The following is a 26,523-nucleotide window of genomic DNA, read 5'->3' as shown; positions in this document are numbered from 1 at the left end:
AATGCACATCTTCCTGTCATGCTGAAGGTTATGCATAGGCAAAACTGCAGAGAATGAAACAGTTGATGCAACCTCCCGTATATCATTTCCAAGTGTGTGAAAAGCTTCCTTCACCTTTGAAACCTCATTGCAAGCCAGATCATTTGTCCCAAGATGGACAATAACATCCACCTCCCTTTCCTGCTTTGCTTGCCTAACAATATTAAGGATCCGTCGTCTATGCCTGCTAGCGGTAGCACCAGGGAGACATCTCACAACACCATTTTCCTCAAACTTCACACCTCTTATGATGGAATCACGCACCAACAGCTGCTTACTATTAGTCCTCACCTTCTCCTTTTTGTCTTTGGCTGCAGTCTTGCATACTTGCATACTTTAGTCAGCATTTCAGCAACATGGTGGAGCAGTATGTGTGCACACACCTACACGTACTGAATGATATGTCTGCCCCTTCAACTTCTGCTTTTCCAAATTGGGCACATGGCCTGAGCTTGCCCTTTACGCCTTGGAGGTGCTGGCCTGCCCTGCAGCCAGTGCATTATCTGAACGTGTGTTTAGCACGGCAGGGGGCATTATCACAGACAAGCGCAGCCGCCTGTCCACAGCCAATGTGGAGAAGCTCATGTTCATTGAAATGAACCAGGCATGGATCCCACAGGACTTGTCCGTACCTTGTGCAGAATAGACATGTATACCGGCCTTAACCAACCTTTTTATACTACAGCGCATTTGCTCATTCTTGTACTTTGGATATTTCAAACTCTTTTGAAGTGTACCCTAATAAAAAAATAAAAAAATGTAACCAAAAACCAATGTTGGCTACCTCGTCCTCCTCCAACGCTGCTTCCGCCTACACCGCTATGTCCACCTACTCCTGAAACTCCTACTCCATATGGACCTCTACCTCATAAATCTATATATATATATATATATATTTTTTTTTTTTTTATTATTTTTTTACGTATTTTATTTTAGGTCATTTCACTACTTTGTCTGTTACATTTTCGGGTGAAATTTCAAAATTTTTGGGTGTGATATACCACTGCTATACCTAGTAGACAAGTTAAAAAAATTCACTAATTTGTCACATTGTTACATTTTCGGTTGAAATTCTAAAATTTGGGGGTGTAATATACCCCTCCTCTACCTAGTTGATAGCTTAATAAATGTCACTAATTTTTATTTTGCATTTTTGGGTGACATTAAACAATTTAGTTCTGTCATAGACCCCTGCTCTACCAAGTAGACCGGTTAATAAATTTCACAAATTTTTCTGTTACATTTTTGGGTTGACATTTTACAATTTTGGACTTGAATAAACCCCTGCTCTGCATAGGTGACAGGGAGTAAAATTTCAGAAATTCTTCTTTAATTGATGCTCGTCACCTCCTTTCATTCAATGCTTAAACTTTAAAAAGTTGTCCCACATTTGCGCTTCAATAACTTTTCCCATATTTCCGCTCAATCAAAATAAAATTTCATCCATTTATCTCCCTTGGATGTGGTCTCTCTTTCTCCCTCTCCCTCTCTGGCGTGGAACCCTGATTTGCCGATAACCATGATCAACATGGTAGACTCAGAAAAGAACATCGAAAGTTGATAGAGAAGATATCCAAATGGATGGTGGACGTCACAGGGACGTGCGATCAGGCAGAAGTTATCTAGAATCAACAAAACGGCAGCTGGGCCACTCCTGGCTAACGTTTCCAAATCTAAAACACCAAGTGACATTCCCTATAATTTTTTATTAATCATTCCAATAACAGGGCATATTAACCACCTCAGCCCCCCTAGCTGAAACACTCTTAATGACGAGACCACTTTTTACACTTCTGCACTACACTACTTTCACCGTTTATTGCTCGGTCATGCAACTTACCACCCAAATTAATTTTACCTCCTTTTCTTCTCACTAAAAGAGCTTTCATTTGGTGATATTTCATTGCTGCTGACATTTTAACTTTTTTTGTTATTAATCGAAATTTAACTAATTTCTTGCAAAAAAATGAAATTTTTCACTTTCAGTTGTAAAATTCTTAATAAAAAAACGACATCCATATATAAATTTTTCACTAAATTTATTGTTCTACATGTCTTTAATAACAAAAAAAATGTTTGGGTAAAAAAAATGGTTTGGGTAAAAGTTATAGCGTTTACAAACTATGGTACAAAAATGTGAATTTCCGCTTTTTGAAGCAGCTCTAACTTTCTGAGCACCTGTCATGTTTCCTGAGGTTCTACAATGCCCAGACAGTAGAAAACCCCCACAAATGACCCCATATCGGAAAGTAGACGCCCTAAGGTATTCGCTGATGGGCATAGTGAGTTCATAGAACTTTTTATTTTTTGTCCCAAGTTAGCGGAAAATGTGGATTTTTTTCTTTATTTTTTTCTTACAAAGTCTCATATTCCACTAACTTGTGACAAAAAATAAAAACTTCCATGAATTCACTATGCCCATCATGAAATACCTTGGGGTGTCTTCTTTCCAAAATGGGGTCACTTGTGGGGTAGTTATACTGCCCTGGCATTTTAGGGGCCCAAATGCGTGCAAAGTAGTTTGCAATCAAAATGTGTAAAAAATGGCAGGTGAAATCCAAAAGGTGCTCTTTGGAATGTGGGCCCCTTTGCTCACCTAGGCTGCAAAAAAGTGTCACACATGTGGTATCGCCGTACTCAGGAGAAGTTGGGGAATGTGTTTTGGGGTGTCATTTTACATATACCCATGCTGTATGAGAGAAATATCTCGGCAAAAGACAACTTTTCCAATTTTTTTTATACAAAGTTGGCATTTGACCAAGAAATGTATATCACCCAGCATGGGTATATGTAAAATGACACCCCAAAACACATTCCCCAACTTCTCCTGAGTACGGCGATACCACATGTGTGACACTTTTTTGCAGCCTAGGTGAGCAAAGGGGCCCACATTCCAAAGAGCACCTTTTGGATTTCACCTGCCATTTTTTACACATTTTGATTGCAAACTACTTTGCACGCATTTGGGCCCCTAAAATGCCAGGGCAGTATAACTACCCCACAAGTGACCACATTTTTGAAAGAAGACACCCCAAGGTATTTCGTGATGGTCATAGTGAGTTCATGGAAGTTTTTATTTTTTGTCACAACTTAGTGGAATATGAGACTTTGTAAGAAAAAAAAATCATAATTTTCCGCTAACTTGTGACAAAAATTAAAAAATTCTAGGAACTTGCCATGCCCCTCACGGAATACCTTGGGGTGTCTTCTTTCGAAAATGGTGTCACTTGTGGGGTAGTTATACTGCCCTGGCATTTTAGGGGCCCAGATGCGTGAGAAGTAGTTTGAAATCAAAATCTGTAAAAAATGGCCTGTGAAATCAGAAAGGTGCTCATTGGAATGTGGGCCCCTTTGCCCACCAAGGCTGCAAAATAGTGTCACATATGTGGTATTGCCGTACTCAGGATAAGTTGGGAAATGTGTTTTGGGGTGTCATTTTACATATACCCATGCTGGGTGAGAATTATCTCAACAAAAGTCAACTTTTCCCATTTTTTTTATACAAAGTTGGCATTTGACCAAGATATTTATCTCACTTAGCATGGGTATATGTAAAATGACACCCCAAAACACATTCCCCAACTTCTCCTGAGTACGGCGATACCACATGAGTACGGCGATACCACATGTCTGACACTTTTTTGCAGCCTAGATGCGCAAAGGTGCTCAAATTCCTTTTAGGAGGGCATTTTTAGACATTTGGATCTCAGACTTCTTCTCACGCTTTAGGGCCCCTAAAAAGCCAGGGCAGTATAAATACCCCACATGTGACCATTTTGGAAAGAAGACACCCCAAGGTATTCAATGAGGGGCATGCCGAGTTGATAGAAAAAAAAAATTTGGGGGCACAAGTTAGCGGAAATTGATTATTTTTAGTTTTTTCTCACAAAATCTCCCTTTCCGCTAACTTGAGACCAAAATTTCAATCTTTCATCGACTCAATATGCCCCTCAGTGAATACCTTGGGGTGTATTCTTTGCAAAATTGTGTTTTTTGTGGGGTGTTTGTACTGCCCTGGCATTTGAGGGTCTCTGCAATCATTACATGTATGGCCAGCATTAGGAGTTTCTGCTATTCTCCTTATATTGAGCATACAGGTAATGAGATTTTTTTTTTCCGTTCAGCCTCTGGGCTGAAAGAAAAAAATGAACGGCACAGATTTCTTCATTCACATCGATCATCTCTGCCCAAAAAAAAGGACGGGAAAGGCGTCTGCCAGGACATAGGAGCTCCACCCAACATCCATACCCACTTAGCTCGTATGCCCTGGCAAACCCGATTTCTCCATTCACATCAATCGATGTGGATGAATAAATCATTGCCGGGATTTAAAAAAAAAAATTATATATACAAAGTGTTTGCCAAAGCATATGAAAACCGCCGCCTCCTCAGCTCATATGCCTCGGCAAACGTATCTTTTACTGCAGAGGAGAAATCTCGTCTTGCAGCGCCGCATACACCGACTTGAGTGTAATCTGACAGCAGCGCAATGCTTCTGTCAGACTGCACATCAGTGCTGCAGCTAGTCGATCGGTTGGTCCACCTGGAAGGTAAAAAAACAAAACAAAAATGAAAAAACCAGGCCGCAACGCAATTAATTTTATACTTTATAATAACTTTAGAACAGAACATATAAACTTTATTTAACTTTTGAAACTGAACGTTAACTTTTTTGCTTACTGGTGTTTTTTATTTTTTTTATTTTACCTTTATAGGACAAACCTCTCCTTCCCCATGGGACAATGTGCAAAGCGCAAATCGCCCAAAGATGCGGCGAAGTGCGTTATGCACTTTGTCCCAGGTGAAAGCAGAGGTTTGCAGCAGCTGTGTGTGAATGGGCCCTAATAGCCCTGTGTGCCTGTCCTGGTGAGATGTGATCCCTATGCTAAGTGTACCTGTGTGTGGTACTTCCAGAAACACTCTCCAAAGCATAGGGCAGGGTCGTCAGGGCAGTCAGGACAGAAATAGCGGGTGTCACGCCTTATTCCACTCCTGCTACAGACACATCTTTTTCGGGGTGACGGTTGGGTTGAGGTACCAGGAACGACACTGGGAAAATGTCGCTCGTGTAGACGGCTAACTACACTGGTGGATGGGGCCACGGAACCTCCTGGATACAGGAGGTTCTCGATGATCTCTTCCTGAAATTTGAGGAAGGATCCTGTTCTCCCAGCCTTACTGTAGAGAACAAAACTATTATATGCAGCCAATTGAATTAAATATACAGACACCTTCTTATACCAGCATCTGGTGCGTCGGGAAACTAAATACGGAGACAACATCTGGTCATTGAAGTCCACCCCTCCCATGAGCAAATTATAGTCGTGGACACAGAGGGGCTTTTCAATGACTCTGGTTGCTCGCTCAATTTGGATTGTCGTGTCTGCGTGAATGGAGGAGAGCATGTAAACGTCACGCTTGTCTCTCCATTTCACCGCGAGCAGTTCTTTGTTACACAAGGCAGCCCTCTCCCCCCTTGCAAGACGGGTGGTAACGAGCCGTTGGGGGAAGCCCGCGCGACTAGTTTACGCGGTGCCACAGCAGCCAATCTGTTCTAGGAACAAATGTCTGAAGAGGGCCACACTTGTGTAGAAATTGTCCACATAAAGATGGTACCCCTTGCCAAATAAGGGTGACACCAAGTCCCAGACTGTCTTCCCACTGCTCCCCAGGTAGTCAGGGCATCCGACCGGCTCCAGGGTCTGATCTTTTCCCTCATAGATCCGAAATTTGTGGGTATAGCCTGTGGCCCTTTCACAGAGCTTATTCAATTTGACCCCATACCGGGCGCGCTTGCTTGGGATGTATTGTTTGAAGCCAAGGTGCCCGGGATTCATCTACGCAGATGTTTTGCTCAGGGGTATACAAATCTGCAAATTTCTGGTTGAAGTGGTCTATGAGGGGCCGAAATTTGTGCCCCACTCTGCTGCCCTTGAAGCGGATCCTGCGCAACCTGTGGTCTAGCGACACGGGGCCGGGTACGCCTGGTCGTATCAGGGACCTCAACCTCCTCGTCTGAACTTTGGGTCAGACTGCCACTGCTTTCTACAGGTTCATATTCTGACCCGCTAGATTCATCAGATGAGGGTTCCCATTGCTCATCCGACTGGGTCAGCAGCCTGTAGGCCTCTTCAGAAGGATACCCCCTGTTTGACATTTGAGCTACTAAATTTAGGAATATTCCCTGAGACTACCCAAGAAAAAAAGCAAGCCTGTCTTACAAATGGGAGGCTAGCGAAATACCGGAGGCTGCTGCGGTTGATAAAAAATATCAAAACAGATTTTTTTTATCGCCGCAGTGCTTGCAAAGTGATTGTGCAGTGATCAAAAAATATATATTTTTTGTCACTGCGGCGGGGCGGGCGTGGGTGAACGCACAAGTGGGCGACCGATCAGGCCTGATCGGGCAAACACTGCGTTTTGGGTGGAGGGCGAAGTAAGGTGACACAAATACTATTATAGATCGGACTGTGATCAGTTTTGATCACTTACAGATACTATACGCTAATCAGCGAATAAGTGACTGCGGTGCGGTGGGCTGGGCGCTAAACGATCGCTAAACTACCTAACCAAGGGGCCTAAACTATCCCTAAAACCTAACAGTCAATACCAGTGAAAAAAAAAAAGTGACAGTTTACACTGATCACTTTTTTCCTTTCACTAGGTGATTGACAGGGGCGATCAAGGGGTTAATTGGGGTGCTGGGGGTGATCTGGGGCTAAGTGAAGTGTTTGGTACTACTCACTGTGATGCCTGCTCCTCTGCTGAGACCAACCGACGAAAAGGACCAGCAGAGGAGCAGGGAAGCCATTTAACACATCATATTTACAAATATAATGTGCTAGATGGCTTCTGATTTGAGATTTTAAAAATTGCCAGCCTGCCAGCAACAATCATTGGCTGGCAGGCTGGTGACGTGACCCCCCTTTAACTTTTGCCAGCCCGCGATGCGCATGCGCGGGCCGGATAAGCGCGTCATCTCGCGTCTCGCGAGATGACGCGTATATGCATGACTGTGCCTGGAGCTGCGCCTCCGGACGCGATCCTGCGTTAGGCGGTCCGGAGGCGGTTAAGAGTTCTGCATTGTTTTTTATCGTCACTACGTCCCCGAGTTGGGAGTGGGTAATTGCCGTGCGCCCCCTCCTTAACTTGGAAGCTTATGCTTCAATACTTTGTCCCACATTTCCGCTTGATTACATTTAATTTCATTCATTGACCTCACTTGCATGTGGTATCCTTTTCTCAGGCTCCCTCTCTGGCATGGAACCCTGATTCCCCAACACCCATGATCACCATGGTAGGTGCAGAAAAGAACATCGAAAGTTGATAGAGCAGATATCAAATTGGATCGTGAACATCACGGGGACATGCGACATGGTGGGGCAGTATGTGTGCACATGCCTACACAAACTGACTGACAAGGGTCAGCCCCTTCAACTTCTAGGTCTCCAAATTGGGCACATGGCCTGAACTTGCCCTTTACCCCTTGGAGGTGCTGGCCTGCCCTGCAGCCAATGTATTGTCTGAACGTGTGTTTAGCACGACTGAAGGGGGTTATCACAGGTTATATTTCCCAATGTTTGGGGTGTACCCTAATTAAAAAAATGTTTAAAAAAAATTAAAACCAAAAAGCAGTGTAGGCTACCTCCTTCTCATCCACTGCCGCTTCCACCTACACGACCACATCCACCACCTCCTCAACCTCCTACTCCATATGGACCTTGTCCTCCAAGATCAAGATTTTTTTTTTTTTTTTTACATATTTTATTTAAATTTATTTCCCTATCAACTTTTGTTTGCAGAGCACTTGCCATGCTCTTAACCACATTTTGATGTCATTTACAGTGTGCAATCTGCTCTAAGTGATACACCTGATCGCACAGAAAGAGCCATTGTGAGATATCCGGTACTACGGTTGATTTCCAATTAGAGGCAATCGGCAGTCTAGCTACTGCTAATTGCTGTTGTTGAAGGCGATAAGCCTGGTGGGGACCACACTGCGGGGAACGTAGTCCCAGTAGGCACTTTTGTGGTCTAAGTAAAAACTCACTACCCTGCAATTTGGTCAAGACTTTACACACACCTACCCAAAAGGGTTTCACTAAAGGGCACGACCACCATATGTGCAAATAGGAACCTTCCGCACTAGAACATCTCCAGCACAGTGCTGAGGTTGAGGGGAACATTCTATGCAGTCTCGCCAGGGTATAATACCATCTAGCAATGAACTTCTAATAGTTTTCTTGGAGGCACACCCGCTGAAGGGTTAAACAGAATTAGCTGTGTGATCTGTATGAAGGACAAGAGGTTGGGTGACATCATATTGAAGGGTGACTATGTATACAATTACCTTCTGTCTTTATAAGGAGAAGTTTCTCGTCAGCATTTATTATAATGAGAGATGCCTTTCTTTCTGTATAAGGAACTGCTATTATTGTAATAAGAGCTCAAGCTATTCTTGTATGTATGTTTGAAAGTATATAAGGCCCTGTACGACAACAATAAATAGAACTGTTTCTGACATAATTCTGCATCTGTCATTGACACGTTCTTCAGACGTCTGTCTTCGGGGACACAGAAAGGAATCACGGTGCATAGAGAGAAGGATGATATTCTTTCAGTTGGGAGCTCAGTCCGTGGAATAGAAATACAGGAATTCGGTAAGTAATGGAACATTCCTGTCTAAAGACTGGGGACATTCCGATGCTTTCCGTAAAATTTTCTGTTACTTCTATTTTGAATCCGCTTTAGACACTCTGAAAGGTAGAATATTGTCAGCTACCTTTAGGGAAGGTAGAATCTACTTTGGGGAAGGTAGAATGATTGGAATCTGTCTTTAGGCAAGATAGAATGAAAAGAAATGGTGTCTGTCTTTGGGGAAGATAGACTGTAAATAGACTCCTGGCCAGGTCACACAGATACTTTAGGGAAGTATTTTATAGTTATATCTTTTAGGGAAGGATATACCAGAGGTAGTCTTTTGGGAAGACTTCATATAGTGTCTGCACCTTGATTTCTTTTGTCACCCCCTGTCTGTTGCTTCTTTTCTGTCGCTTTCTTATGCTTTCTGTTATGTTCTGATGTTTTAAAGCATTAAGTAATTTTTTATGCTGAAGGTAAGCAGCAATTGATACTGTGACAAATGTACTAACTTTATTGTGTGTATCCTGGATGACCTTCTAACCCCGCAACTGGTGACCGCAAGTAACTATTTTAAGGGATTATACTACCTGATAATTGTGAAGGACGTTGTGCATAGATTCTGTACGGCCAGTCCTGGGGTCAATTTTGTTCTTCCTCCATCTCAATTCAGTTATATGACATGGGTGCACAGCAAGGAAAGGTCTCTCCACCCCCTCCGAATGTAGGTGAAACTTGTAAGGATTCTGTAGCCCGGGTCTGTGGGACTGATTGTTGTTTAGTTACTCCCTGGGTTGATACTCTGGCAGTATGGACAGAGTGAATGTGTAGTATAAATTTGTTCCCTCCGGAAGAGACTAATGACGTCTTCCATATGGATATGGTGATAAGGATTATGTTTGAGTGACACTAAAGCTTACCCATATTATGGTCCAGACCTCCAGTGGGACATGCAGTGTATGCAGTCAAGTAGGGAAAATTGCCTTACTTAAGCACCATAATGGTATGATAGACCAAATAAAGGTTCACAAGCAGTAGGCAGGGAACCAGGAGGGATATATATAAAAAGGAACATGAGTTAGATAAAGAATTGACAAGGAGTTCACTCCAGAAGCCCATCCTCTCTATTTAGGAAATATCCCACAGATATCCGTCCCTTCTAAAAGATGACTTAGATTAAAAAAGTACTTTGAGGCCCAAGCATTATTAAATTGGCTCAAAAGGGAAGAAGAGAGGAGGAGAAGAGCTGACACTCTAGAGTCCTTTTACAGTACACACTTCTTCTTCAAAGCATCTGTTGGGAGATAGTTCAGACACTGCCCGCAGCCCCCTGCCCCCCTTCTCCTCATGTCCATTACATACACAAGGCTTCGAGTGACAGCAGTGAAGGGAGGGGGGGAGGGCTCCTGAGCTAAAAATGCAGTTTCTGACAGTTTGGGATTGACCAGTTGTTGTCCTGGAAATACGAGAACATGTAGAATACAATTCCCACATTTCTAACACTAGAGATGTCATTTCTCCCATGCGCCTTAGATCAAAAAAAAAAAAAGTTTTCCCAAACCTGAACATATACCTCCTCATGATGAGGACAGTGACCTTGAGGAACAGTTCACTTTTATGACTATAGGGGTCATCTTGTTAAAGGGACCTATTGAAGTAATTGATATTAATAAGGTTGTTATTATACCCATAGCCCCTGTGGTTCCAGACGTACCATCTCTGCTATCAGCTATTCCTGCCATGCAGAGTTTTTCTCTGTTATTGATTTGATGAATGCATTTTTTTCTGTCCCAGTTGACAAGGAGACACGGCCACTTTTTGCTTCCACATTTAAATTTTGCCAGTATACTTGGTGTAGAATGCCTCAGGGTTATGTAGGCTCCCCAATAGTCTACTCCATTGTCCTCCACATTACACTGCGCCCTTGGACTGCCCCTCATGGTTCTGTCCTTCTACAATATGTGGACGATCTCCTCATATGTAGCTCTACTCGGGAGGCCTGCCAGGCAGACTGTGTTAGTTTACTACTGTGGTTATGTGACACATTACAATGGTGTATGGAAAGAGTTGAGTATTTGGACTTTGTTCTCAGTAAAGGTGAGAGGAAAATCAGCCATGCCAGAATTACTGCCATACTGGGTCTGCCCCGCCCACGAACCTGGAAAGACATGTTGACCTTTCTTGGTATGATTGGTTACTGCCGCCAATGGATTGCTGATTGGTCCTACTATGATAATGTTCTTAGACAAGCCACTAATACTGAGATGCCTGACTTCATTAAATGGTCTGATGACATGTTACAAGCTTTTAGTCATTTGAAATATGCAATGGTTTCGGGTCCTGGTTTGGGCCTACCTGACTATGGCGTGATGTTTCACTTTTTTGCCAGGGACAATTGTAAAACCATGGCAGGAGTCCTGGCGCAGGATCATGGAGGTAAATACCGCCCTGTTGCTTTTTTCTCAAAAGTGGTTCCCGTACAGGTTCAGGGCATGCCTGCGTGTCTCAGGAGTTTGGCAGCCTGTGCGATGGTCGCTGAGATGGTCACGCCTATCACCCTAGGTCATCCCACTACTCTGCATGCCACACGATGATCAGGCCCTATTGAGGAACATACATACGCAACATATGTCAGCACAAAGACTGAGTGGATATGAAGTTTTGTTGTTATCTAATCCTCAACTTCATATCCAGTACTCAGCACCCACGTTCGATCCAATGGCTGTACTAAATGCTCTACTTGGCTACAAGGGAGGGCAGGATGATTTACCTCCTCCCCATGCATGTGCTGAACTTATACATGAGCATATCTCACTTAGGCCTGACTTACAGTCCACACCCATTGATGGAGCTCCTGATGTATGTATGGATGGATCCTGTTCCCGCCCTAATGTTGAGGGGAACGATGTGGCTGAATACACTGATTCCAAGTATGCCTTTGGGGTTGTCCATGATCATGGGGTAATCTGGCAGAACATGATCTCCTGGCCACCATGCACTTACCGAGCGAAGTTGCTCTTATCAATTGCAAGGCACATATTGGTCTACAAACAAACATAACTATAGGGAATGCCCTAGCTGATCAGGCAGCAAAGGAGGCTGCTATTAGGATGGCAGCGACAGTTCGAATGCCTTCCCTGGTTCCGGACATTACCCTTACTGACAATCTATTGCTCAGCCTCCAGGATTTGGCTATCAGTAGCGACAAACTGGCATGACAGTCGGTAGGTGCAGTACAAGACCCTAATACGGGTCTTCTCTGCAAAGAGGGGAATCCATGTATCCCAGTTGCAAGCGCCCCGATTTTAATTGAACAGTATCATGGTCTTGGTCATAGGGGAGCACAGGCAACCACTGACCTCATTCAGAGAGATTTTTTTATACCAGGTCTTAGATCAAAGGTACAATCTTATGTTTAGCGGAGTATTATGTCTCAGAAATTAGGATGCAACCTAATAAGAATACTGGGTACTCACCATTTGGGGTCCTAATGGGAAGACCCTTCCCCACACCTTGGGGTCAAAGGCCCCTGTGATAGAAAAAGGGGATCTAGAAGAAGTACAAGCAGAGTATGTGAGGAAACGTATAGAAACTTTAGATCAAATTGAACAAGATATTGCTCGTGCCTCTCCTTTCTCTCCACAGGAACCTACGCATCCTTTCCAACCAGGAGATGTGGTGATAGTCCAGAGACTGGCAAAGGGACAAAAACAGACTGAGTTTCTGTTTGGACCACCCACCCGAGTGGTAGCAGTCACCAGAACAGCGATTCTCACAGAAGAGGCTCCAATCTGGATTCACGCTAGCAGAGTGAAAAGGGTTCCTGAGGCTTCTTCTTGTGACGGACAAAGACAAAGAGGGTGAAGCAGGTGTGAAATCCCTGAACAAAGAGGAGAGCTCAGAAGAAGTTTCCCTGAAAAGTGAAGATGATGACCCCACAATATTCTGGGAGATAATATTCTAGGAGAGAATTGTTGTCTGCTGATAATTATTAGTCTGGCTTATTACTACATGTATTTATCACCCAGAGGAGATGAGTTTCTTCTGCTGTGCACCAAATAATCAGCCAGTATATAAAAGAGCTCTGGAGCAAGATCCCTTGGCTCCCGTCCCCTTTTATTCTGAACAGAATAGTAAAGGATGGCAAATGCCCTAAATGTTAGTTCATTGTGCCTTAAAGACTTACAGAGCCCACGGAATCTTATACAAACATGTGTTATTTCTGTGCCTACACCCGATGATCCCTCCTTAAAGTCTGGGCGAAGGCGAACAATACACAATCTTTTATTCCCTTGTATGACTTCTGTGGGGAATGTCAGAAAATAGGAAATAGCAGGGATAATATTAGAATAACAACTATTAATATGACTACAGCAGAAACTTGTTTTACCTTTTCCCAGGATATGACTTTATATTGTGATAATAGAGACATAAAAAGTGAATTACCTAGGAATAGTGTATATGATTATATTGACGACACCTATAAAAAGAATAGTAGACTTGCTAGCTCCCTGGATAATTCCATGAGTTGTAATAAGACCATTGTGACTCCTAGTTTTATCAATAATATAATGCTCCCTAAAGGATGGTTTTTGTCTTGTGGTAACAGCACCTACAATTACATTCCTTCTAATGTTATTGGAGGTCCCTGTGCGTTATCCAGGCTGACTTTGGCTCTTCCCAGTCAACCCCCTATCAGGAGAGCTTACAGATCAGTTACCAAGACTTTATCAGAAGACTGTGACTCTACCCCCTTCTCAGCCATACAGAATATATAAGTTTGGGTGCCTCTATATTAGGAGTGCCTGGACTGGCTATATATAATACTCGTACTATAAATTCTATCGCCTTATCAGACATGCATTTAGATATACAAGGTATAAGAGGAGCAGTGCTAGAAACTAGATTTGCTGTAGATTATCTGTTACTGAAGCATAATATAGGATGTCAAGATTTTAAAGGAATGTGTTGTTTTAATTTATCTGATCATTCCAGATCAATCCAGTCCCATATTCAAGGGTTACATGAAATTGCTAATAATATCAGGAAAGATGTTGAGTCATCCTATTGGTGGGACTGGTTATTGAGCTGGCTGCTGGATTTGAGTTGGATAAGAACATTATTGATCAGTATTATAATTATTATTGCTTCCTTGATTGTTATATGATGTTGCATCCAATGTACCCCTTCCCTCATACAGATGTTTTGTGCAATGTGTCCAAAACCCACAGACCCTGGTCAAGCATATGCTACTTACCTCTTGTTGAGAGAGAAAAGATAAGTCATATTTATGACTAAAGAGGGGACTGAAGGGTTAAACAGAATTAGCTGTGTGATCTGTATGAAGGACAAGAGGTTGGGTGACATCATATTGAAGGGTGACTATGTATACAATTACCTTCTGTCTTTATAAGGAGAAGTTTCTCGTCAGCATTTATTATAATGAGAGATGCCTTTCTTTCTGTATAAGGAACTGCTATTATTGTAATAAGAGCTCAAGCTATTCTTGTATGTATGTTTGAAAGTATATAAGGCCCTGTACGACAACAATAAATAGAACTGTTTCTGACATAATTCTGCATCTGTCATTGACACGTTCTCCAGACGTCTGTCTTCGGGGACACAGAAAGGAATCACGGTGCATAGAGAGAAGGATGATATTCTTTCACCCGCCTAGAGATTTTATTTGTTTGTGATATTAAAATTCTGGTCTCTTCTAATGAGAACGTGAGGTTTAAGTCACTTTCCCAACTCCTAATAAAGGAGGGTTTATGTAAATTGGTCACCTCAAGGAGCGAAGAGTATATATTGGAGATTTTTTTACTCGGCTCTCTAATTCCCATAATCATTTGTTCGAAGTTCGTGGGGGAATGGTTACTGGGTATCTGTACCCTGGCAATTGACTGCAAAAGTTGGGACCTTTGGAAATGGGTTAGATTCCCCACTTGGGGATTATCAAGAGCAGTCTCCTCACCACTATGAGATCCTAATATGAGATCTAGGATTGGAGTCGAGTTTGCCTTTATTTCCTCGTTTAGTGTTGTTTTAAATTCTGGCGTAGAGTCCCATATAACATCCCTAACTTGCAATACAGGTGATATTGGGCCTTTCAATAATTTTTCTGCCATACACGAATACCAAACTTTGAGGGTGTTGCGTGTGAGTGGGTTTGCTATTTGTTTCAGAATGTCAGGTCTATATCTTTTGGTCAGGACTAAGGAGCGTAAAAGAGTTATTGCCAGGTCTTGTTCTAATGCTACATCTAACCTCCCCAGTGGGTTACAAAGCCATTCTAAGATCCTGAGGCCCTGTATGGACCTATAGTAGGTAAGGAAATCTGGTATACTCAGACCCCGTCTTTCTGAGACTTAATTACCTGTCTGTAAGGCAGTCTAGGTCTGGCACCGCTCCACAGAAAGCACGTCAGGACTTTTCTTAATTGAAGAAAAAAGGATCTAGGTAAGAAAATTGGTAGTGCCTGTAAATAATAGAATACCATTGGGAGTACTATCGTTTTAATTAGAGTCCTACGGCCAAACCAGGAGGTGAAAGGTAAGTCCGAAGATGTATTGAGTTTGTTAACTTTATGTGGTATGTTTTTGTAATTTTCCTAGTACAAAGCTGAAGGTGATGTTCACATCTAGGAAGGGAATACTGTGTGTTGACCAAGTAAAAGGTGTACTTATGTCCAGGTTATTCTGTATTTTATTCTGTATTCTGTTGCTAATCTTAAAAGCTGGGTATAATGTATTGTTGACTAAGACTCTTGCACTGGGGTTAATATACATGGCCATTACCACGTCTATAAAGCCTTCTGGGATGCAAAAACTTTTCAGGGCTTCACCCATGTATGCCCACTCCACTCTATCAAAAGCCTTCTCGGCATCCGTGCCAAGAAGGACTAATGGAGTAGAGTGGAATGTGCATGATGAATTATGTTAATCAAGCGGCTTATATTCATTCTTCCTTCTCACCCTCCCACAAAGCCCACACTTGATCCATGTGGATCAATTGAGGTAAGAGGGATTGAAGACGGCAGGCCAGCATTTTTGCCAACAATTTCAGGTCAATGTTGAGCAAAGATATCGGTCTATAACTTGTGCATAGGGAAGGGTCTTTTCCTTCCTTGGGAATGATGGTTATTTGGGCAGCAAGCATATGAGGATGTAAAGGTTTCCCCTCCCAGATTGAGTTACAAACTTGAAGGAGTTTAGGTAGTAGAATGTTTTGAAAGGAGTCATAGTACTTCATAGGTAAGCCATCTGGGCCTGGGCTTTTATGTAGGGGAGATTCCCTAAGAGCTTTTCTCAATTCTGCAACTGTGAATGGGTGAGTAATCACCAGCGATTGCCCTTCTATTAGCTTAGGAAGATCAAGTGCTGAAGGGTTTGAGCTGAAGAGGACTCTATTTTTTTTATATATATGAATGAGCCTTTCACTTTTTCAGTTGGGACAGCATAAATTTAGAGGCTTTGTCACCACGGGCATAGTATTTAAACTTGGCTGACAGAAATAATTTTGCTGAGTTGGCATTTAAAATGTTCTTCATCTGTGACTAAGAAGGTCTAATTTCTGTAACACCTCTGGTGTCTGAAGCTTTTTTTGCATAGATTCTAAAGCCTGTATTTGGTTCTGTATGTCAAGAATTTCTGCTTCCCTGCATTTCCTAAGGTGGGACCCTAGGGAGATTAAGTGTCCTCTCACTACCGCCTTATGCGCTTCCCATATGATGCTAGGGGAAATCTCGATTGAGTCATTGAGTTCAAAGTATTCCTTAATTTTCCCCTCTATATGTTTCTGATGAATTGGTTTATGCAGAAGAGTTTCATTGAGTCTCCAAATTTCCTTTTTTGTGATGTCCTGTAGTTGGAAACTCAAAAAACGGAGCATGATCCAACAGCAATATTGACCCTATGGAAGCTTTAACACAATAAGGCAGTAGTGAAGAGGACATTAGGACATAGTCTCATCTTTTCACAACTTATGTGCTGAGGAATAATATGTATAGTCTTTATTTCTAGGCTGTAAGGATCTCCAACTGTCTACTAGTCCAGAATCGGTTAGTTTTTTCCTGTTAAACCGAAGTGCTGTGTGTGTGATAGCGATGATTTCCCTGAGGAAGTATCTATGTCAGGATGTAGCGCCACATTTAGATCCCCACCCAATACTATTAGTCCTTCCGCAAACCTGTGGAGCAGTGCCAAAGTGTCCCCCAACCAGGGAGGTTGCAATGAATTTGGTGAGTATATACTCCCAAATGTATACATTTGTAGCCCTATTACACCCTTGATGAAGACATACCTGCCTTCTGTGTCTACGAGGGATGAATGCACCTCAAGAGGTATTTGCCTGTGGATTGCGATACTGACTCCCTTTGAGGGAGAGTTAGGTGAGGTGCTGTGAAACCATTTATTAGAAGTCAGGTGGCCAAGTCTAGGCACATGTTTTGATCTGAAATGGGTCTCTTGCAGTAACAAGATATCCACTTTCTGCTTTTTAATCTTAGCGCAAATTTGGCCTCTCTCATTCCTCGTGCATTAAAAGAACATACCTAGATATACAAGGTCCCGCTGGTAAAGCTAGTACACATATACGACTTGCATAACCTGAAATCATCTGTCAATCTCTAGGTAACTGTCACAACCAGACAGCTGAGAAGCTCTGACAGAGGCCTTTCAGAACCTCCTCCTTGAGTTCTGAAATTGAAGGTTTTCCGTTTGCTTGTAGCTCCCATTTTGTCCTGCCTGCTAGGGTGGCGCTAGAGAGCAAGAACATTTTTTGTGAGATTTTTGTGGATAGTGGAGCAGCGGTCAATCTCATTGATAACCAATTTGCGATAACTCATGGTTTCCAGGTGCGCACTTTGGGAAAGGATATTCCGGTTTTTGCTATTGATTCCGCTCCACTTTCTCAGAAATCATTAAAGGGCATAGTTCACAATATCCGTTTAATTGTGAGTGATGCTCATGTTGAGGATGTGTCATGTTTCGTCCTTAGCGGTTTGCCTACCCATCTAGTGTTGGGGCTACCCTGGCTCACTAAACATAACCCCACCATTGATTGGCAAGCGAGGCAAATAAATGGTTGGAGTGACTTTTGCAGAGAGAATTGCCTCACGACATCTGTTTCTGAGGTTGCTACTAAGACTATACCATCTTTTCTCTCTGAATTTTCGGATGTCTTCTCTGAGAGTGGAGTTCAGGATTTGCCCCCGCACAGGGAGTACGATTGCCCTATTAATCTCATCGCAGGCGCCAAACTGCCTAAATCTTGTTTATACAATCTTTCCCAACCTGAGCGGATCGCTATGCGTGCTTATATCTCTGAGAGTCTGAGAAAAGGACACATACGACCCTCGAAGTCACCTGTTGCTGCTGTTTTTTTCTTTGTTAAGAAAAATGATGGTTCTTTAAGACCTTGTCTGGATTTCAGGGAGCTGTACAATATCAATATTCGTGACCCTTATCCGCTTCCTCTGATCCCGGACCTGTTTAACCAGGTTGTTGGGGCTAAAGTCTTTTCCAAATTAGATCTAAGAGGGACATACAACCTGGTCAGGGTCAGAGAAGGAGACGAATGGAAGACGGCCTTCAATACCCCTGAGGGCCATTTTGAGAATTTGGTTATGCCTTTTGGTTTGATGAATGCCCCAGCCGTTTTTCAGCATTTCGTGAACAGCATTTTTTATCATTTGATGGGAAAATTTGTGTTAGTGTATTTGGATGACATTTAGATTTTTTCTCCTGATTTCAAAACTCATAAGGAACATTTACGTCAAGTCTTGCTCATCCTGCGGGAGAATAAATTATATGCGAAACTGGAAAAATGTGTGTTTGCGGTTCCAGAAATTCAATTTCTGGGGTTTCTTCTCTCCGCTTCTGGTTTTCGCATGGACCCCGAAAAGGTCCGCGCTGTGCTTGAGTGGAAGCTTCCTGAGAATCAGAAGGCGCTGATGCGGTTTTTGGGCTTTGCCAATTATTACAGGAAGTTTATTTTGAATTATTCCTCTATTGTTAAACCACTCACTGATATGACCAGAAAGGGGGTAGATTTTTCTTCTTGGTCAGTAGAGGCGCGTAAGGCTTTTTCTAATATCAAGGAGAGTTTTGCTTCCGCTCCCATCTTGGTGCAACCTGATATTTCTTTACCCTTCATAGTCGAGGTTGATGCTTCTGAGGTGGGTGTGGGGGCGGTCTTGTCTCAGGGTTCCTCTCCTGCCAAATGGCGACCATGTGCCTTTTTCTCGAAAAAACTCTCCTCCGCAGAGAGAAATTACGATGTGGGAGATAGGGAATTGTTGGCCATCAAGTTGGCTTTTGAGGAATGGCGCAATTGGCTAGAGGGAGCCAGACACCCTATTACCGTATTTACTGACCATAAAAATCTGGCCTACTTGGAGTCAGCCAAGCGTCTGAACCCGAGACAGGCCAGATGGTCTTTGTTCTTTTCTAGGTTTAATTTTGTGGTCACGTTCCGCCCTGGAGTTAAGAATGTGAAGGCAGATGCCCTGTCACGTTGTTTTCCGGGAGGGGGGAATTTTGAAGACCCGGGTCCCATATTGGCTGAAGGTGTGGTGGTCTCTGCTCTCTTTTCTGAATTGGAGGCAGAGGTGCAGGCAGCCCAGTCAGAGGCTCCTGATCTTTGTCCTCCTGGGAGGTTGTTTGTGCCTCTCGCTTTAAGACACAAGATTTTTAAGGAACACCACGATACGGTCCTTGCTGGGCACCCGGGGGCAAGAGCTACACTGGATCTCATCGCTCGGAGATTCTGGTGGCCTGCGCTTCGTAAGTCGGTTGAGGGTTTTGTGGCAGCCTGCGAGACTTGCGCTCGTGCCAAAGTCCCTCATTCATGGCCATCAGGTCCTCTCCTTCCCTTACCCATTCCTTCCCGTCCTTGGACACATCTGTCCATGGACTTTATAACGGACCTGCCTCGTTCCTCGGGGAAGACTGTGATTCTGGTGGTGGTGGACCGTTTCAGCAAAATGGTGCATTTCATCCCTTTTCCTGGTTTGCCCAATGCTAAGACGCTGGCGCAGGCATTTATTGATCACATTGTCAAATTGCACGGTATTCCTTCAGACATAGTCTCTGATAGGGGCATGCAGTTTGTTTCCAGATTCTGGAAGGCTTTCTTTTCTCGCTTGGGGGTTCGGTTGTCATTCTCTTCTGCTTTCCACCCGCAGTCGAATGGCCAGACAGAGCGCGTCAATCAGAATCTGGAGACATATCTGCGCTGTTTTGTGGCGGAGAATCAAGGATTGGTGTTCCTTTTTGTCCCTTGCTGAGTTTGCTTTAAATAACCGTCGTCAGGAGTCCTCTGATAAGTCACCATTTTTTGGTGCATATGGGTTTCATCCGCAGTTTGGGACTTTCTCGGGAGAGGGGTCTTCTGGTTTACCTGATGAGGACAGATTCTCCTCGTCTTTGTCATCTATTTGGCAAAAGATTCAGGATAATCTAAAGAGCATGAGTGAGAGATATAAGCATGTGGCAGATAAGAGACGTGTGCTTGGTCCGGACCTGAATGTTGGTGATCTGGTGTGGTTGTCTACCAAGAATATCAAATTGAAGGTTTTCTCCTGGAAGTTGGGTCCTAGGTTTATTGGGCCTTACAAAATCCTGTCTGTCATCAATCCTGTTGCCTACCGTCTTGATCTTCCTCAGACTTGGAAGATCCATAATGTTTTTCATAAGTCCTTATTGAAACCTTATGTTCAACCCATTGTACCCTCGCCTTTGCCTCCTCCTCCGATTATGGTTGATGGGAATCTTGAATTTCAGGTCTCTAGGATTGTGGATTCTCGTCTTGTCCGCGGTTCTCTTCAGTACCTTGTTCATTGGGAGGGTTATGGTCCTGAGGAGAGGATGTGGGTCCCAGTGACGGACATTAAGGCCTCTCGTCTCATCAGGGCTTTCCATAGGTCCCATCTTGAGAAGGTGGGCTCTGAGTGTCCGGAGTCCACTCGTAGAGGGAGGGGTACTGTCACAACCAGACAGCTGAGAAGCTCTGACAGATGCCTTTCAGAACCTCCTCCTTGAGTTCTCTTTGTTGTACTATTCAGTTCCTCATCTCGTTAGCCTCTCTCAGCTGTCATGGAGTTGGACTGATTGCATCCCTTTAAATTCCGCCCTATAATGCATTACTGGGCGGCTTATACTTCTTCCTGGAGTGTGTGTGCATGCTGATCTTGTTTTCCAGTCTGCTACAAAAGTTAAGTGCTGAACATTTATCTGTTATTTTCTGTTTGCTGGATCCCAGGTAACCCTGACTCCCTCCGTATCTGGTGTAGGGAGCCGGTGGTCGTGTCCCCTCACTATTGTAGGGTGTTCAGGGGTTATATAGTCGAGGTACATGGCTATGCAACCTTCCACCTCTGGGATCGTTGCATAGGCTGAGCAGCCAGGAAAAGTCTCAGGTCTTGTGCAGGGGTCTCCCTTTTAGTTCCTTAGCTTTGGATCCACTCAGTCATATATGCATGTTGCTTTGTCTTGTTTCCTGTACACCGTCCGTGACAGTAACAGAACATTGTGAGAAGCTGGCATTTCACACACAAAATAACTGCTCTTGCCATCACGTTTCCTGATGTTAGTTTCTTGTGTCAGGCTAATATAACGATATAAAGAAGTAAAACCTGAATGAACATGAACGTGTCTCCTCTAAGGAGCAACGGGTGGGTCTCAAACAAGAGTGTGAGAACCGTGGGCGTAGGCTGCCACCTAGAGGATCAAGGAGGGTGGGCAGGCAGCTACATCAATACAGGCAATACTTTGAGTTAAAGGGATGTCCTTTACCAAAGAAAATCTAAGTGAGGTGGTATGTAGTTATGTAGATTCACTCCCTCTAGAGAGTGAGGCTCATTTGGGGAAGCTAGGGAACTAGTGTTATATACTCTGAGAGACTGGTATAATAGAAGGCACAGATTATATAATACCTGAATCTTACCCAATCTAGGCAAATTCCTAGTAGGATAACATAAGAAAATATCAGCAACTGGATAACACTCAGTCCTTGTCTAATGTGGGACTACGGGAGTTAAATTTCTCCAATCTTCTTCTCTGTCGCTGTGGCCGCCCTGCACTCACCGGTGTCCAGGGGGTTATTAAAGGCAATGCAGGTAGCTGCTGCATCAATTCCTGGACCGGGTTCCAGTCCTCAATCTGCAGGTCCGCAATGTCCATCTTTTTGCATACTCTTCTTAAATCCGCTGGTGCTCTCACTATCGCTTTCCTGTCCGGGAAATTAATCAGCAGACCGAAAGGGTATAGCCATCGGTAAGTAATCTTGCTATCCCTAAGTATGTCCAGTAATGGTTTGAGCGCTTTCCTCTTTTTCAAGGTCAGTGGGGATCTTGGTAGATCAGAATGTTAGAGCCAGCAAATGCAATATGTGGCGTGGATCTGGCTGCTTTTAATATGCTTTCTTTAGTTTGGAAGCTGTGCAACTTGCATTTGATGTCCCTTGGGGATCTGATGGATGCAAGGCTCTATGGGCTCTCTCCAAAGTGATGTCCATCCCTGACTCCTCATGGATGAGGGCTTTGAAAAAAATCAACCAGCGTTGGCATAATGGCGTCAGCTTGTATTGACTCCGGGAAGCCTCTGCCTTAAATTGTCTCGCCTCCCCCGATTATAATGACCTTCAATTTGATTGTAAAGATAGTTAAAGTGGGCTTGAGCATGATCCATATTATGGGTGTTGAAGTCCACTATAGAGACTTGCCTGGTTTCCAGCACTTCCATTCGATCACTCTGTTGCTTCAGGTCTTACTTAAACTCCTTGAGCTCCAGGACCAGTGGATCCAGTGCCTCCGCTAGCAGTTGTCTCATAAAATCTCTATAGACTGGTAAGTCGTCTCTCGAGGTAGGAGCTGCTGCTTCATAACCTTCCCCGTCCTCCGATTCGGAGGCATCCTGATGCAGCGTCTCTTCATTCGGCACCATCTTGTCAGATTGTCTCACATGCTGTACACTTGCCTTTTTGACAAACCAGTCCAGATCTCCTTGCCCAGTTGTCGACCTGCCGGTCCCTGGGGTGTCTTTGGACTTGTCTTTAGTGATTTTGCCCATGTTGGCACTTTGAAAGCTGCTAATTTTGCCTGCACACTGGCAATCCTCTGTAGAGCTCACGCAGGTGCTTGAGTGCGGCTCTGCTGCTAGGCTCCACCCCCTTGATGGCTTTTATATCTAGGATGATAATCATTTATACAAATAAACCAACCCTGTTGATGCTCTCCATTTGCCATTATTATTGATGTCTTGGTGTTAACAAGTTTGAAAAGGGTTGGATGCAGTCCTAGGAAAACCTAGCATGTCATGCAGAACTTTTTAAAGCCATTGGGGCCCTTTTCAATTGGATAAAATGTATTCAGGCCAAATAGAATTTAACAACTGAATTGATATGATCGTAACAAAATATTTGCTCAACTCTATCTACCACCATTCCTAAAGCAGCTCTCCATTCAAGAGAAAAAGGCCAAGCTGTTACTGCCCATTCACAGTCGGAGGACATGCTGTGTTGGGGAAAACAGGTAGGCTGCAGCCCCATACGTTTTCAAACTGGTGTGGGTCTGCAATAAATCTTCATCAATATCCACATACAAGACAGATTTTCCTCCTCCACTCTATTGCATAAATTAACAGCTCATGCAGTAATTTTGCAGTTTTATGCAGTTTTTTGAGCCAAAGCCAAAAGTAAATGCAGCAGGAAGTCCTTTCTTTATAATTATAATTTCTTTTGGCTTAGTAATTTCTGGCTTTGGATTAAAAAAAAAAAGGCATAAAACTGCAATGGTGTTTTTTTTTTTTTAAACTAAAACCCAAAACACATTATGGGCAGCATGGTGGCTCACTGGTTAGTATTGTTACTCTGTAGCACTGGGATCCTGGGTTCAAGGGCAACATATTCATGTGGTTTGTATGTTCTTTCTGTGTTTGCGTGGGTTTCCTCCCACACTCCAAACATATGGTAATAGGTAAATTATCTTGCTATAAAAAGGACTCTAGTTGAGGTTGAGTGCCACCTGTATATAGCAGCTCCTGCTTCATAACCATCCCTGCACTTTGTCCCTTGGGCGAGAAAGGCTTACAACAATTTTTTTTAGATACCACTATAAAATCCAGCTTCTTCACTTAACATTGTAAAGAACTAGTAACAGCACGTTATACAGTGTTTCTTTTACCTGTCCTCCATTTTAATAAGAAATATGAAATATTTTTCCACAGCCATAGGAATGTGATTGAATAAATCATCCTTAGTTATTTTCAAAATTTTTGCATAGTTGTATAACCTTTATGATATCTACAGGCTAGATCCTATTATGCCTTCAACATTCAAGTTCAAGGTTTAATTTTCTTGCTAAATCTCTCAATTTTGCTGAAATTCTAAACATTCTATAAAATAAGAAGCAGAAGTTTTCAGTAATCTCCACAACCAGACAAATTCTCCCTAGGGAAGCAGCCTGACAAATATGTGTCATTTAGGCTACATTCACAAGCCATGGAAAGAACAGATATTAAAAATGGATGCACTTTTCAACTACTTCTGTCCCTTTTTAACATTCGTTTTGCCTCCATTTTTAACAGCCATGAAACAAGACCATTAATAATGGATGTCCCAGTATATAGATATATTATGCTCCCATTTGTGCTCATATACATATATAATGTCCCTCAGTTGTGCCTATATATATATATTTATATATATATATATATATATATATATATATATATATAGCCCCCCCCCCCCTTTCCCTCCATCCCAGCTAGTGCTGACATCAATAAAAGTTTGTTAATAAAGGTTTGCACGTTCAAGTGGATGAAGTGAGTATTTTATTGTTAATTTTACTTCCTGAAAGACCCTTGTAGCAATTTTTAACGCCACTAGGCATGTGCACTACTGTCTAAACCGCCGTTAAAAATGGACCTATTGATTTTAATAGGGTCTATTTGGGCATGTAATCCTATTTTTTGACTGCCAGTATTATCTGGTTGTTCAAAATGGTCATGTAAAATAGCCCCATAGACTTTAATTTTCTATGAAAACAGCCATGTTAAAGCCATTACAAAAAGGCAGTTTTGTGAATGTAACCTTACAAGGACAAGTAGATATTAAAGACCCATAAATGGATGTGTTCCCTGCACATTGAGTAGCTTTGTGTCTGTGGGAATTGCAGTACTGTATTATTATCCATTGATTTTATTTTTTACTCTGGCACTTTCAGCTTTTTAACCACAGCATTCCTTTGTGGAGCGGTAATAGTAACACTCCCTGGATTCGATTTGCTCCCACCACCTCAAACATCACCTCACACAACAAAAGCTTCAAATGAATCAACACATTTTGGTTTGTTCTCATAAAACTATACATCAACAAATAGATTTAACATGTAGACAGCTAGAATTATTTACAATTTGTATATAGGTAATAAAACCTTCCAGTAAAATTATATTTGCAATAAACCATCTTTCTTGCAATACGTTTTAAAGAGCTAGCCATCATCTAGATCTCTCATAAACATACTATTTACACATAGGTAAATAGCATCAGGACAGTATAGAGTCATAGCAAGGCACCATAGCAAAGCTTAGAATGGCCATATCGCCATGATTGCTCCAACAAATGTACTATTTTCTTCATTATAATAATAGCATTTTTACATTCTGCCTAAAATGACAAAACTAATATTGATACAACAAAATTTAAGTTATAAGCTTGGAAAAGCAAATGAGTTTCAGTTTTTTATATCATTATCAGTGATACTGTGCAAACCACAACATCAAACTGAATAGACATGCAAGGATTGGATTGGGGTACCTGAGACAAAATGTTCTCTTGGTTCGCAGATTCATCTTCCAGTGTTTTATCTTCTGAACTTGTATACGATTCTGTTGGCTGAACTGGAGAAGGACTGAGATTCTTGCTGCTTTCTCCAAGTGTAATCGAACAAATGCAGATATGTAGGAAACATAGAAAAAATAGCATAATCCTGTGTGGATCCATAAGAATAGCAAGAGATGAATGTCACCATACAACTCCAAAATACTCTGTAGTCAGACTGTCATAAGCTGTTCATCACAGTAAAAGCAAGAAGAACCTTATTTTTTTCGACATCTGTAACATCGGAACCTACTCGTAACAAAGCATCTATGCACTTCTAAAATGTAGGTTAGTGTTTAAGCAGATCTTCACTTTCAAATGCAGACTGTCTTCATTATGTTTAATAGAGAAGGACTGCCAGTCTCTTTAGTTGTCTGCCTTTTCTAAGCAGCAGAGGGATGAAAGGGACAGCCAGACGAGAGGCAGGGGCTTCTTTCTTTAGCTCCACACAAAGTCTTCTCAAGTTACAACACAAGGAAAGGCTAAATGTGCTAGAAAACTAAGGATAAGATGTGGGTGCTTTGAGTTATAAGCAGCTGGGAGAATTGGCTGCTGCAGCTAACTAGTTAGTTCTCTCTCTCTCTCTCTCTCTACAAGGGAAAACAAGTGGAGGAGGAGTTTCCAGTGTCTACTTGAGTTTTAGGGAATCAAAGCCAATTACTTTTCCAGTTGAGAAACTGATACATCAATTTATAACAAATCAATTTTGTAAAGGTAAACTGAGCCAACCAATACAGTACAACCACTGATGACACATTGCAGACAAACTATTTCCTTGTCGAAGGAGTTCACTGTTTTCACAAAACTAGAAATTAGAAAATTTCCTGAAATTTGTTTCTGGTTCGATTCTAACAAATAGAATCAATTACCCAAATTAAGTGTTTTTATCTGGTAACTGGCTTATGTAGCTTTATATCTATTCCCCTATTGTAGTAACATGGCTGGACCATTGTAAAAAACAAGCAC

The 26,523-nt window shown here is 42.5% G+C and overlaps 1 protein-coding gene across 1 annotated transcript in view; it reads right to left on the bottom strand.

Annotated features, from left to right (window-relative positions):
• OLFML2B (olfactomedin like 2B) overlaps window positions 1-26,106 on the bottom strand; it is a 641,911-nt gene extending 615,805 nt beyond the window's left edge. Inside the window, exon 1 of the mRNA XM_044300548.1 lies at window positions 25,495-26,106. Coding sequence (XP_044156483.1) covers window positions 25,495-25,680 — 186 coding nt within the window. The 5' untranslated portion in view covers window positions 25,681-26,106. The remainder of the gene's footprint in view (window positions 1-25,494) is intronic.
• Between the last annotated feature and the right edge of the window lie 417 nt (window positions 26,107-26,523).

The sequence above is a fragment of the Bufo gargarizans genome, chromosome 7 (genome assembly GCF_014858855.1).
Source record: "Bufo gargarizans isolate SCDJY-AF-19 chromosome 7, ASM1485885v1, whole genome shotgun sequence".
Taxonomy (NCBI): domain Eukaryota; kingdom Metazoa; phylum Chordata; class Amphibia; order Anura; family Bufonidae; genus Bufo; species Bufo gargarizans.
The sequence above is the reverse complement of the archived record's forward strand: the minus strand, read 5'-3'. Positions and strand labels throughout refer to the sequence as shown.